Genomic DNA, 12,139 nt, shown 5'->3' on the forward strand with positions numbered 1-12,139 from the left:
TCTGAAAATACACAGTGCTTTACACCTTAAATTACATCATCAACTCATCTTACCCATGACGTCACCTTCCCTCACTGAGAAAGGGTCACAGGAACTCCCTGATGCCAAGCGCCTCCCAGTAAGGGGCACAGTGCCCTGTATTTTGTTATCTTGCTTCAGCCTCCCATCATTCTTACTAGAACATTTTATGTTCCCATTTCACAGAAGAGAAAATCGAAGCCCAGAGCATTGATGTAACTCCTCCAATGAGGAATCTCACAGGTCCCATTTGTTAATTTTCTAGAGACCCTGAGACCTTGTTGAGCTTCCTGCATTTCAATTGCCCAAATGCTCCAAAATCCTTTCCCGAGAAGGAAGACCCTCTCAGTCTCCGGAGCGTCTTTACCTCTAACTTAGCACGTAAATGCAGGAGCATAGCTGAGTGCAAAGTCCAGGAGACCTTGTTTACAGTCAAGCTGCAACATAATAGGAACAGGGTTTAAACTTTAGTCTCGGTTTCTGCATCAGCAATGGGGATAACTGTTACCACTTCATTGTACTGATGGCAACCTAAGGCGTTATCAGCATGAACTACCTAGCGTGATGCAGATCCATGATAGACACTACAGAAAGTGTAACTCCTGGGGAAGCCAGAGGTTCATCTTTACCCACCCCTGCTCAAAGGGTCGATGTTGGTTGAGAAAATGCAGTTATTAATAGCTGCCTATTCTTTTTCATTCTCAGTTGTACCAAACAGGGAGACAGGTTTCAAAAGCTCGGGTTGGAGCTTGTAATTGGCCAGTCCGGTGACAATGTAACCCTAATCAACCTGTGATTTCACATCCCCTACCGATTCTGCCTCGCCCTTTGATTTCTGGTCCCAGGCAGTGCAATTCATTGAGCCATATTTGTTGCATTGATAGGAGAGGACCAGGAGCTTAGGCGTTTAACCCTGAGGTGATTAAGGGGGGGAAAAAATGAGTCATATTTGTTAAAGTCCAAAGATACATCAAAAAGCCCTGGACAGAGGCCGTCACAAGCACAAGTGAGACCTGCAGGGTGTAATTCATCACATTCTTTGATCCTCAAGTTTGTGAGTCACAGAGACTCTCTGGGACAGTTTTGAAGCTCATGGGGTCTGGGCAGGAAGGAAAAACTTGAAGTGTGGAAAAAGAGGAGCGTTTTTTTGACAGGCAGCTGAGAGAGGATGATTTTCTAGAGATACGCTTTTTTTGCTTGGTAACCCCTGAGGTGGCTGTCAATGTAGCTGGAGCCCAGGATTTCTGCAGAGTGGAAACAGAAATTTTAAGTGATAGCTTTGGGTATGCCTTGTGCCACTGAGACTCCTGAACAGTAAGCATGCCTTGAGCATCTACTGTATACAAGGTGATTAAAATATCTTTGGGAGATGGGGTTTTTATACTAATAATTTTTTTTTCCATGTTAGCTCTCTGAATAGCCTATAATGAAAGTTTATTGAAGTGGAGAGTGTACAGGCCCAGATACCAGAGAGACCTGGGTGCGAATTCTGATACCACCATTCTGGTGGTGTCACATTGAGAGACGCGCTTATCCTCTCTGTGCCTCAGTTTTTTGTACTTGTTTGTTTGTTTGTTTTTTGAGACAGAGTCTTGCTCTGTTGCCAGGCTGGAGTGCAGTGGTGCAATCTCGGCTCACTGCAACCCCTGCCTTCTGGGTTCAAGTAATTCCCCTGCCTCAGCCTCCCGAGTAGCTGGGACTACAGGTGCGTGCCACCATGCCCGGCTAACTTTTTGTATTTTAGTAGAGACAGGGTTTCACCATCTTGGCCAGGATGGTCTCGATCTAGTGACCTCGTGATTGGCCCGCCTTGGCCTCACAAAGTGCTGGGATTACAGGCGTGAGCCACCTCACCCGGCTGTGCCTCAGTTTTTATTGCAGGGTTATATGATTGTTACATGGAATGTTGCTGGCACTCACTTTAGTGGTAACTGTTTTTCCGGGAAAACCGTGAGATGGGTCATGCTTCTACTTCTTTTGTCCTTGTTGCCTTTAATTATTTTATTCTTGGCACGGAGCTATGCATCCACCCTTCCAGCATTTCTCAGACTTTGTGACATGTTACCACAAAGACAGGTAAGAGCCGCCTTTGCCTACATTGAACTCCCAATCTTCACAGGAAACATTTAGTAAAGCTGTTTATCAAATATAGTATGGCAGATACATGTTTTCATAGCGCTACATACAAATTATTGGAATATGTGGAAGGATATCTTGCCTGCAAATGGAGGAAGGTTTCCCCTGAGAGGTGATGCTTTCAAAACAGGATTTTGAAAGATGTATGGGAGTCTGCATAGGAAGAGCTCAATAAACTTAGTCATTATTATTCTCTTTTTTCTTTTCTTTTTTTTTTTTTTTTTGTTTTTGAGACAGAGCCTCACTCTGTCTCCCAGGCTGGAGTGCAGTGGCGCAATCTTGGCTCACTGCAATCTTGGCTCACTGCAAGCTCCGCCTCTCAGGTTCATGCCATTCTCCTGCCTCAGCCTCCCTAGTAGCTGGGACTACAGGCACATGCCATCACGCACGGCTTGCTTGCTTGCTTGCTTGCTTGCTTGCTTGCTTGCTTGCTTATTTATTTATTTATTTATTTATTTATTTATTTATTTATTTGTATTTTTAGTAGGGACAGGGTTTCACCGTGTTAGCCAGGATGGTCTTGATCTCCTGATCTCGTGATCGGCCTGTCTTGGCCTCCCCAAGTGCTGGGGTTACAGGCATGAGCCACCGTGCCCGGCCTATTATTTTTTTATTTTTACTCCTTCTCTTCCTCTTTTGCTCTCCTCCACTTCCTGGTACTCCTTCTCCCCTCCCTTGTCTTTCTCCCCAATCCCCCCACTTTGTATTCATAGTTCTTTATTGTTAAGAAACCTACCTAGAAACATGACAAGTAGGGAGAGGAAGACAGTGCATTTAATTAGAAACAATTTTATTATGATTGCCTCCTCTAAAAGGCATATTAGTTTTTATCGCCATAATAAGTTGTTCCGTTCTCAACTTTGTTCCCAGTTCAATCTGGATGCGTTTATTTGTAACTCACTTTCCATCTGTTTCCCTTAAACATGGGATTGTGCAAGGATCCTCACCATGTAATAATGGCTGTCTGGGGAACTTGGAGGGGCTTGAGGCTCATCCCGGTTAACGCTTCCCTGGTGTTTTGCTCCCCAGATGGAAAGCCCGTGTCTCTGTCTCCGCTGGAGTCCCAGGCGCACAGCCCCAGGTACACAGCCTCCAGCCAGCGGGAGCGTGAGAGCCTGGAGGTGCGCATGCGCGAGGTGGAAGAGGAGAACCGCGCCCTCCGCAGGCAGCTCAGCCTGGCCCAGGGCCGAGCCCCAGCCCATCGCCGAGGCAATCACTCCAAGACCTACTCCATGGAGGAGGGCACTGGAGACAGCGAGAACCTTCGGGCTGGCATCGTGGCAGGCAACAGCTCCGAGTGTGGGCAGCAGCCGGTCGTGGAGAAATGCGAGGTAAAGGGCACCTGGAGCCTGGGGAGGAAGTTGTCCAAAGTCCCGATTGCCCTCACCCCTTGCAGATGCCTCCTGGAAACACAGGCAGATGCCAAGAGCTGGCATTCTTGATTCTAGCCCGGTGTGTAAGTCTGGCTTGGTAATTTTGCTGAATGGCCTGACAAGTCATTTAGCCTCTCTGAGCCTCCGTTTTCCCGTCTGAAAATGGGGATAAGAAGGCATAATCTACAGATATTAAGAGGAGCTGACTGATGGAACCTACCGCTTGTTTCTGTGTGGCTCATTTTGACATGGTCAGGGTTTCAACACCTAGCTGTCATCCTGTAGGCCCCTGTTTCTTAGACTATAGTGTGAATGGTACACCCGGAGTTATGTGGCCCAGTTGGGCAGTTCTCTTAGACCTTATTATCACTTCACTGTATAAACAACCTCTCCAATTCAGAACCACAGACTTGTTCCTTATCTAAAGCAGTAATTTGAACTCTTATAGCTTAATATCTCTTCTCCCCTTTTAGGGTATGCTTTCTTTCTTAGCAGCTCTTTGGAAATGTGGGTATTTATTGTCCTCTATTTCGTCAAATACCTGCATCCATGCTTCTATGTGCAGTGAACACACATACACTCATTCTCCACTATTTCCAGTTCTCGTGGTGGAGACGAATTAGGGCATGCCTATTCACAGGAAGGCCTTTTGAGACACGGGCAAGACTGAATTCATATCCCAGCTTTAGTGGTTTAGGCAGTGAGCTCCCTTGAGCCAGTTGCGTAACTTCTGTGAACTCCAGGTGTCTCATCAGTAAACTTCAGGAAATAATACCTGTTTCATGAAGTATTTGTGAGAATTAAACAGGATGGCCATATAAAGCCTTGACTAGCGCCTAGTACATAGTATATTTTCAAAATTATGGTTAGCTTTTACTATTTTTAAACACAGATAGGACCTGCTGTTTCTTTATTCCATTTTCTGGAACAAAGAGTGGTTAGACTTCAAACTCCCTAAAGAGAGAACACTTTGCAAACTGTAGTATGCTATTCGTGTGAACGGGATTATTAGTAATATTGCTGATACTATCCAATGTCACTAAAAAATGGCTTCCTCAGTGATGTATACTAAGTTCTTTGGAAGTTCAGTGATGAGGGAGGAGGACAAGGAGAGCCCTTGAGGATAGGAGCATTTCTCAGATTTCTCAAGCCTGGTTGAAGTATGGATTGGTAGAGAGGTAGAGGACATCCGACAGAGGTTATCCAAAGAGGAATGTGTCATATGAGTAGGAACGATGTGAAACAAACATCCGTCATAGCAGGATTCAGGACATTGTGAGTTGGTCTTTCAGCCAAGCCCAGAGAACCCAGGCAAGGAGGTGGTTCTATTGCATCATCATCATTCATTTATTTATCCATTCATTCAGCAAACATACTGCACTCGTGTTTGGCATCTCACTCTGTTTTGTGTGTTGGGAAACAGCAGTGAACAGCAACAATAAAAAAGACAGAACCCCCTTCCCTCTGGTTCTTACATTCTGTCATCGGAGGTAGGGGGAGAGATGATAAACAAATAAACAAATACAAATGTCAGGACATGATAAATGCTGCACATTTATTCAGCCCTGACTGTATGCCAGGCCCACTGCCCTTTAGTCTTTGACAACCACTGTCAGTGGCTTGTGTTACTTAATATCTCTATGTATGAAAACGGGCATTCTGCCACGTTTACAAATTCCTTTAGTCTAGGCTGGTCTGGGGAGGTCCCTAATTTCTTCTGTTCTTGCCTTGGTGAAGGCATATTTGATTTCTTTCAGGTTCTCTGCTAGCAGATCACTGCCATGGTGTTGGTTTAAGAAAGGGTTAGTTTGGATGGGAACTCTGCTACCCAGGTGAGATGGCCCAAAGCAAGCAAATTTTTTCCCCAAGTGTATTTACACTACTATGACGTAGAACCTAAAGAACAAATAAGAATCGAGGAGGGGGAAAATAAAAAAGGAAAAGGGGAAAAGAAGGCCTAAAGGAGAGAAAATGAGTTGTGTTTGTGGGGAGGTTTCTCTTCCTTCTGTAATCTCTCTAGCCAGGAGTTTCATTCAGTTTTCTGAGAAATACTCATTGTAATTTGGGAGTCCCCTGCACAATTGTGTAGACCAAAGACCATTGGCTTTTGAAGCTGGGAGTTGTGAGTCTAAATCCTGGCGCCATTTCTAGTTTAATAGCTATGTAGCTTTGAGCAAGTGAGATCACTTTTCTGTGGCTCAGTTTCCTCATTTGCAAACTGTGGGTTAAAATCAAGTTCTGGGCCTGGCGCAGTGGCTCACGCCTGTAATCCCAGCACTTTGGGAGTCCGAGCTGGGAGGATCACAAGGTCAACAGATCGAGACCATCCTGGCCAACATGGTGAAACCCCGTCTCTACTAAAAATACCAAAAATTAGCCAGGTGTGGTGGCGCGCATCTGTAGTCCCAGCTACTTGGGGGTCTGAGGCAGGAGAATCACTTAAACCCAGGAGACAGAGATTGCAGTGAGCCAAGATCCTGCCACTGCACTCCAGCCTAGGTGACAGAGCAAAACTCCATCTCAAAAGAAAGAAAAAAAAAATCAAGTTCCTGCCTTGTACTATTTCAGTGGTGACAATAGATATTGGAACTTGAGGGAAACTCTAACATAGTTAGTTGTGTCAGTCTTAGATTTCACTGCAGGTTATCAAAAATCTCAGCTAACACTGGCTTAAGCAAGGTTTGCATCTTCTTTCTCATTGTGTTTAAGTTGTCTGGAGGCCATCAGTGTAGGGATGGCAGTATTGGGGATTTGGGATTTCTTTGTCTTTCACCCCAGCCTACTTGATTGACATTCCCAAGATCATCTCATGACCTATAATGATTGTCAGAGCTTCAGCTATTTTGTCCACATTCCAGCTGGCAGGAAAGAAGTGTTAAGGTGGGACATACCACTTTCTTTAAAGAACATATCTTGGAAATTTCACACTTCAGATCCTTTTAGATCCTATTGACACAACTTAGTTACAGGGATACCAGCTGCCACCTAGGTCCAAGAGACCCTGGAACAGATAGATTTTACTCAAGGAAGCCATGTTTTTTGGAACGTTCTGGAATTCTGTTACTATGGTCACAGTGAACAATGTCTATCACATGGGTGGTTCTCAAATTTAGTTGAGTGTTTGAATTACATATCAAAAATGCATATTCATGGGACCTACCCCAGATCTACTGACTGAGAATCTCTGGGAGTAGCACCTGAGAATATGGGTATTTAACAAAATAATATATCCAGATGATTCTAAGATAGGAGAGATTGTTTGGAAACCATTGCTTTAGGCTGGGCACAGTGGCTCACGCCTATAATCCCAGCACTTTGGCAGGCCGAGGTGGGTGGATCACCTGAGGTCAGGAGTTGGAGACCAGCCTGGACAACATGGTGAAACCCTGTCTCTACTAAAAATACAGAAAAAATAGCTGGGCATGGTGGAGGGTACCTGAAATCCCAGCTACTTGGGAGGCTGAGGAAGGAGAATCGTTTGAACCTGGCAGGCAGAGGTTGCAGTGAGCTGAGGTCATGCCATTGCACTCCAGCCTGGGCAACAGAGTGAGACTCCATCTGAAAAAACAAAACAAAACAAAACAAAAAAAGGAAACCACAGCTTTAAGGAGCAGCACATAGGATTGATGAATTTTCTTTATCCCTGTGTTCCTTGAAAAATAAAATAGTCATATAGGAATTCAGACCTTGAACTCATTGACTTTTTTTTTTTTTTTTAACTTTAAGTTCTGGAATATTTGTGCAGAACTTGCAGGTTTGTTACATAGGTATACATGTGCCATGGTGGTTTGCAGTACCCATCAACCCATCATCTAGGTTTTATGCCCCACATGCATTAGGTATTTGTCCTAACGCTCTCCCTCTCCTTGCTCCCCACCGCCCGACAGGTCCCGGTGTGTGATGTTCTCCTCCCTGTGTCCATGCTTTCTCGTTGTTCAGCTCCCACTTATGAGTGAGAACATGCGGTGTTTGGTTTTCTATTCCTGTGTTAGCTTGCTGAGAATGATGTTTTCCAGCTTTATCCATGTCCCCACAAAGGACATGAACTCATTCTTTTTTATGGCGGCATGGTATTCCATGGTGTTTATGTGCCACATTTTCTTTATCCAGTTTATCATTGATGGACATTTGGGTTGGTTTCAAGTCTTTGCTATTGTGAATAGCGCTGCAGTTAACATACATGTGCATGTGTCTTCATGGTAGAATGATTTATAATCCTTTGGGTATATATCCAGTAGATTGCTGGGTCAAATGGTATTTCTCATTTGAGATCCTTGAGGAATCACCACACTGTCTTCCACAATGATTGAACTTATTTACATTCCCACCAACAGTGTGAAAGCATTCCTATTTCTCCACATTCTTTCCAGCATCTGTTGTTTCCTGACTTTTTAATGATCACCATTCTAACTGGCATGAGATGGTATCTCATTGTGGTTTTGATTTGCATTTCTTTGATGAGAAGTGATGCTGAGATTTTCTTCACATGTTTGTTGGTTTTATAAATGTCTTCTTTTAAGAAGTGTCTCTTCATACCTTCGCCACTTTTTGATGGGATCATTTGTTTTTTTCTTGTAAATTTGTTTAAGTTCCTTGTGGATACTGGATATTAGCCCTTTGTCAGATGGATAGACTGCAAAAATTTTCTGCCATTCTGTAGGTTGCCTGTTTACTGTGATGATAGTTTCTTTTGCTGTGCAGAAGCTCTTTAGTTTCATTAGATCCCATTTGTCAATTTTGGCTTTTGTTGCCACTGCTTTTGGTGTTTCAGTCTTGAAGTCTTTGTCCATGACTATGTCCTGAATGGTATTGCCTAGGTTTTCTTCTGGATATTTTATGATTTTAGGTCTTATGTTTAAGTCTTTAATCCATCTTGAGTTAATTTTTATATAAGATGTAAGGAAGGGGTCCAGTTTCAGTTTTCTGCATATAGCTAGCCAGTTTTTCCAGCACTGTTTATTAAATAGGAAATCCTTTCCCCATTTCTTGTTTTTGTCAGGTTTGTCAAAGATCAGAAGGTTGTAAATGTGCGGTTAATTTCTGTGGCCTCTATTCTGTTCCATTGATCTATATATCTTTTTTGGTACCAGAACCATGCTGTTTTGGTTAATCTAGCCTTGTAGGAGTACCATGCTCCTTTGGTTACTGTAGCCTTGTAGTATAGTTTAAAGTCAGGTAGCATGATGCCTCCAGGTTTGTTCTTTTTGCTTAAAATTGTCTTGGCTCTACGGGCTCTTTTTTGGTTCCATATGAAATTTAAAGTAGTTTTTTCTGTTTCTTTGAAGAATGTTAATGGTAGCTTGATGGGAATAGCATTGAATATATAAATTACTTTGGATGGTATGGCCATTTTCATGATATTGATTTTCCTATCGATGAGCATGGAATGTTTTTCCATTTGTTTGTGTCCTCTCTTATTTCCTTGAGCAGTGGTTTTTAGTTCTCCTTGAAGAGGTCCTTCACATCCCTTGTAAGTTGTATTCCTCAGTATTTTATTTTCTTTGTAGTAATTGTGAATGGGAGTTCACTCATGATTTGACTCTCTGTCTGTTATTAGTGTATAAGAATGTTTGTGATTTTTGCACATTGGTTTTGTATCCTGAAATTTTGCTGAAGTTGCTTATCAGCTTAAGAAGTTTTGATCTGAGAAGATGGGGTTTTCTAAATATACAATCATGTCATCTGCAAACAGGACAATTTCACTTCCTTACTTCCTGTTTGAATACCCTTTAATTCTTTCTCTTGCTTGATTGCCCTGGCCAGAACTTCCAATACTGTGTTGAATAGGAGTGATGAGAGAGGGCATCCTTGTCTTGTGCCGGTTTTCAAAGGGAATGCTTCCAGCTTTTGCCCCTTCAGTATGATATTGGCTATTGGTTCGTCATAAATAGCTCTTATTATTTTGAGATTTTTTCCATCAATACCTAGTTTATTAAGTGTTTTTAGCATGAAGGGGTGTTGAATTTTATCGAAGACATTCTCTGCATCTATTGATGTAATCATGTGGTTTTTGTCATTGGTTCTGTTTATGTGATGGATTACATTTATTGATTTCTGTGTGTTGAACTAGCCTTGCATCCCAGGGATGAAGCCAACTTGATAGTGGTGGATAAGCTTTTTAATGTGCTGCTGCTGGATTCGGTTTGCCAGTATTTATTGAGGATTTTTCCATCGATGTTCATCAGGGATATTGGCCTGAAATTTTCTTTTTTTGTTGTGTCTCTGCCGGGTTTTGGTGTCAGGATGATGCTGGCCTCATAAAATGAGTTAGGGAGGAATCCCTCTTTTTTGTTGTTTGGAATAGTTTCAGAAGGAAGACACAGGCTCCTCTTTGTACCTCTGGTAGGAATTGGCTGTGAATCCATCTGGTCCTGGGCTTTCTTTGGTTGGTAGGCTATTCATTACTGCCTCAACTTCAGAACTTGTTATTGGTCTATTCAGGGATTTGATTTCTTCCTGGTTTAATCTTGGGAGGGTGTATATATCCAGGAGTTTATCCATTTCTTCTAGATTTTCTAGTTTATTTGTGTAGAGATGTTTATAGTATTCTCTGATGGTAGTTTGTATTTCTGTGGAATCAGTGGTGATATCCCCTTTATCATCTTTTATTGTGTCTATTTGGTTCTTCTCCCTTTTCTTCTTTATTAGTCTAGCTAGTGGCCTATATATTTTGTTAATCTTTTCAAAAGAATAGCTCCTGAATTCACTGGGTTTTTTTTGAAGGATTTTTCGTGTCTCTGTCTCCTTTATCCATGAGCATGGAATGTTTTTCCATTTGTTTCTGCTCGAACTTAGTTATTTCTTGTCTTCTGATAGGTTTTGAATTTGTTTGCCTTTGCTTCTCTAGTTGTTAGGGTGTCAATTTTAGATCTTTCCTGCTTTCTGTTGTGAACATTTAGTACTATAAATTTCCCTGTAAACACTGCTTTAGCTGTGTCCCAGAGATTCTGGTATGTTGTGTCTTTGTTCTCATTAGTTTCGGAGAACTTATTTATTTCTGCCTTAATTTCGTTATTTACCCAGTAGTCATTCAGGAGCACATTGTTCAGTTTCCATGTAGTTGTGCGATTTTGAGTGAGTTTCTTAATCCTGAGTTCTAATTTGATTGCACTGTGGTGTGAGAGACTATTTGTTATTATTTCCTTTCTTTGCATTTGCTGAGGAGTGTTTTACTTCCAATTATGTGATTGATTTTAGAATAAGTGCTTTATGGTGCTGGGAAGAATGTATATTCTGTTGATTTGGGGTGGGGAGTTCTGTAGATATCTATTAAGTCTGCTTGGTCCAGAGCTGAGTTCAAGTTCTCAATATTCTTGTAAATTTTCTGCTAGTTGATCTGTCTAATACTGACAATGGAGTATTAAAGTCTCCCCCTATTATTTTGTGGGAGTCTAAGTCTCTTTGTAGATATCTAAGAACTTGCTTTATGAATCTGGGTGCTCCAGTATTGGGTGCGTATATATTTAGGATAGTTAGCTCTTCATGTTGCATTGATCCCTTTACCGTTATGTAATGCACTTCTTTGTCTGTTTTGATCTTTGTTGATTTAAAGTCTGCTTTATCAGAGACTAGGCTTGCATTCCCTGGTTGTTTTTTTGTTTTGTTTTGTTTTGTTTTTTGGTTTCCATTTGCTTGGTAAATATTCCTCAGTTTCTTTATTTTGAACTTATGTGTGTCTTTGCACATGAGATAGGTCTCCTGAATACAGCACACGGATGAGTCTTTACTCTTTATCCAATTTGCCAGTCTGTGTCTTTTAACTGAGGTATTTGGCCCATTTACATTTAAGGTTAATATTGTTATGTGTGAATTTGGTCCTGTCATCATGATGCTAGCTGGTTATTTTGCACATTAGTTGATGCAGGTTCTTCATAGTGTCATTGGTCTTTATAATTTGGTATGTTTTTGCAGTGGCTGGTACCAGTTTTTCCTTTCCATATTTAGTGCTTCCTTCAGAAACTCTTGTAAGGCAGGCCTAGTGGTGATAAAATGCTTCAGGAGGATTTACTTGTCTGTAAAGGATTTTATTTCTCCTTCACTTATGAAACACAGTTTGGCTAGATACGAAATTCTGGTTTGAAAATTCTTTTCTTTAAAAATGTATTGGCCCCTACTCTCTGGCTTGTAGGGTTTCGGCAGATTGATCCACTGTTAGTCTTACGGGCTTCCCTTCATAGGTAACCTGACCTTTCTATCTGGATGCCCTTAACATTTTTTCCTTTGTTTCAACCTTGGAGAATGTGATGATTATGTCTTGGGATTGCCTTTCTGGAAGAGTATCTTTGTGGTGTTCTCTGTATTTCCTAAATTTCAATGTTGGCCTGTCTTGCTAGGTTGGGGGAAGTTCTCCTGGATAATATCCTGAAGAGTGTTTTCCAACTTGGTTCCATTCTCTCCATCACTTTCAGGTACACCAATCAAATGTAGGTTTGGTCTTTTCACATAGTCCCATATTTCTTGGAGACTTCGTTCATTCGTTTTCTTTCTCCCCCCCCCCCCCCCAATCTTGTCTTCACGCTTTATTTGATTAAGTTTATCTCCAATCTCTGATATCCTTTCTTCCGCTTGACTGATTCAGCTATTGATACTTGTGTATGCTTCACGAAGTTCTC

The 12,139-nt window shown here is 41.9% G+C and overlaps 1 protein-coding gene across 26 annotated transcripts in view; it reads left to right on the forward strand.

The window, feature by feature from the left end:
• Positions 1-12,139, forward strand: part of LARGE1 (LARGE xylosyl- and glucuronyltransferase 1) — a 634,395-nt gene that overhangs the window by 268,427 nt on the left and 353,829 nt on the right. For all 26 annotated transcript variants that reach the window (XM_015150011.3, XM_077948921.1, XM_077948914.1 and 23 more), the window contains 1 exon segment: positions 3,184-3,485. In XM_015150011.3, coding sequence (XP_015005497.1) covers positions 3,184-3,485 — 302 coding nt within the window.

This window comes from Macaca mulatta, chromosome 10 (genome assembly GCF_049350105.2).
Source record: "Macaca mulatta isolate MMU2019108-1 chromosome 10, T2T-MMU8v2.0, whole genome shotgun sequence".
NCBI lineage: Eukaryota > Metazoa > Chordata > Mammalia > Primates > Cercopithecidae > Macaca > Macaca mulatta.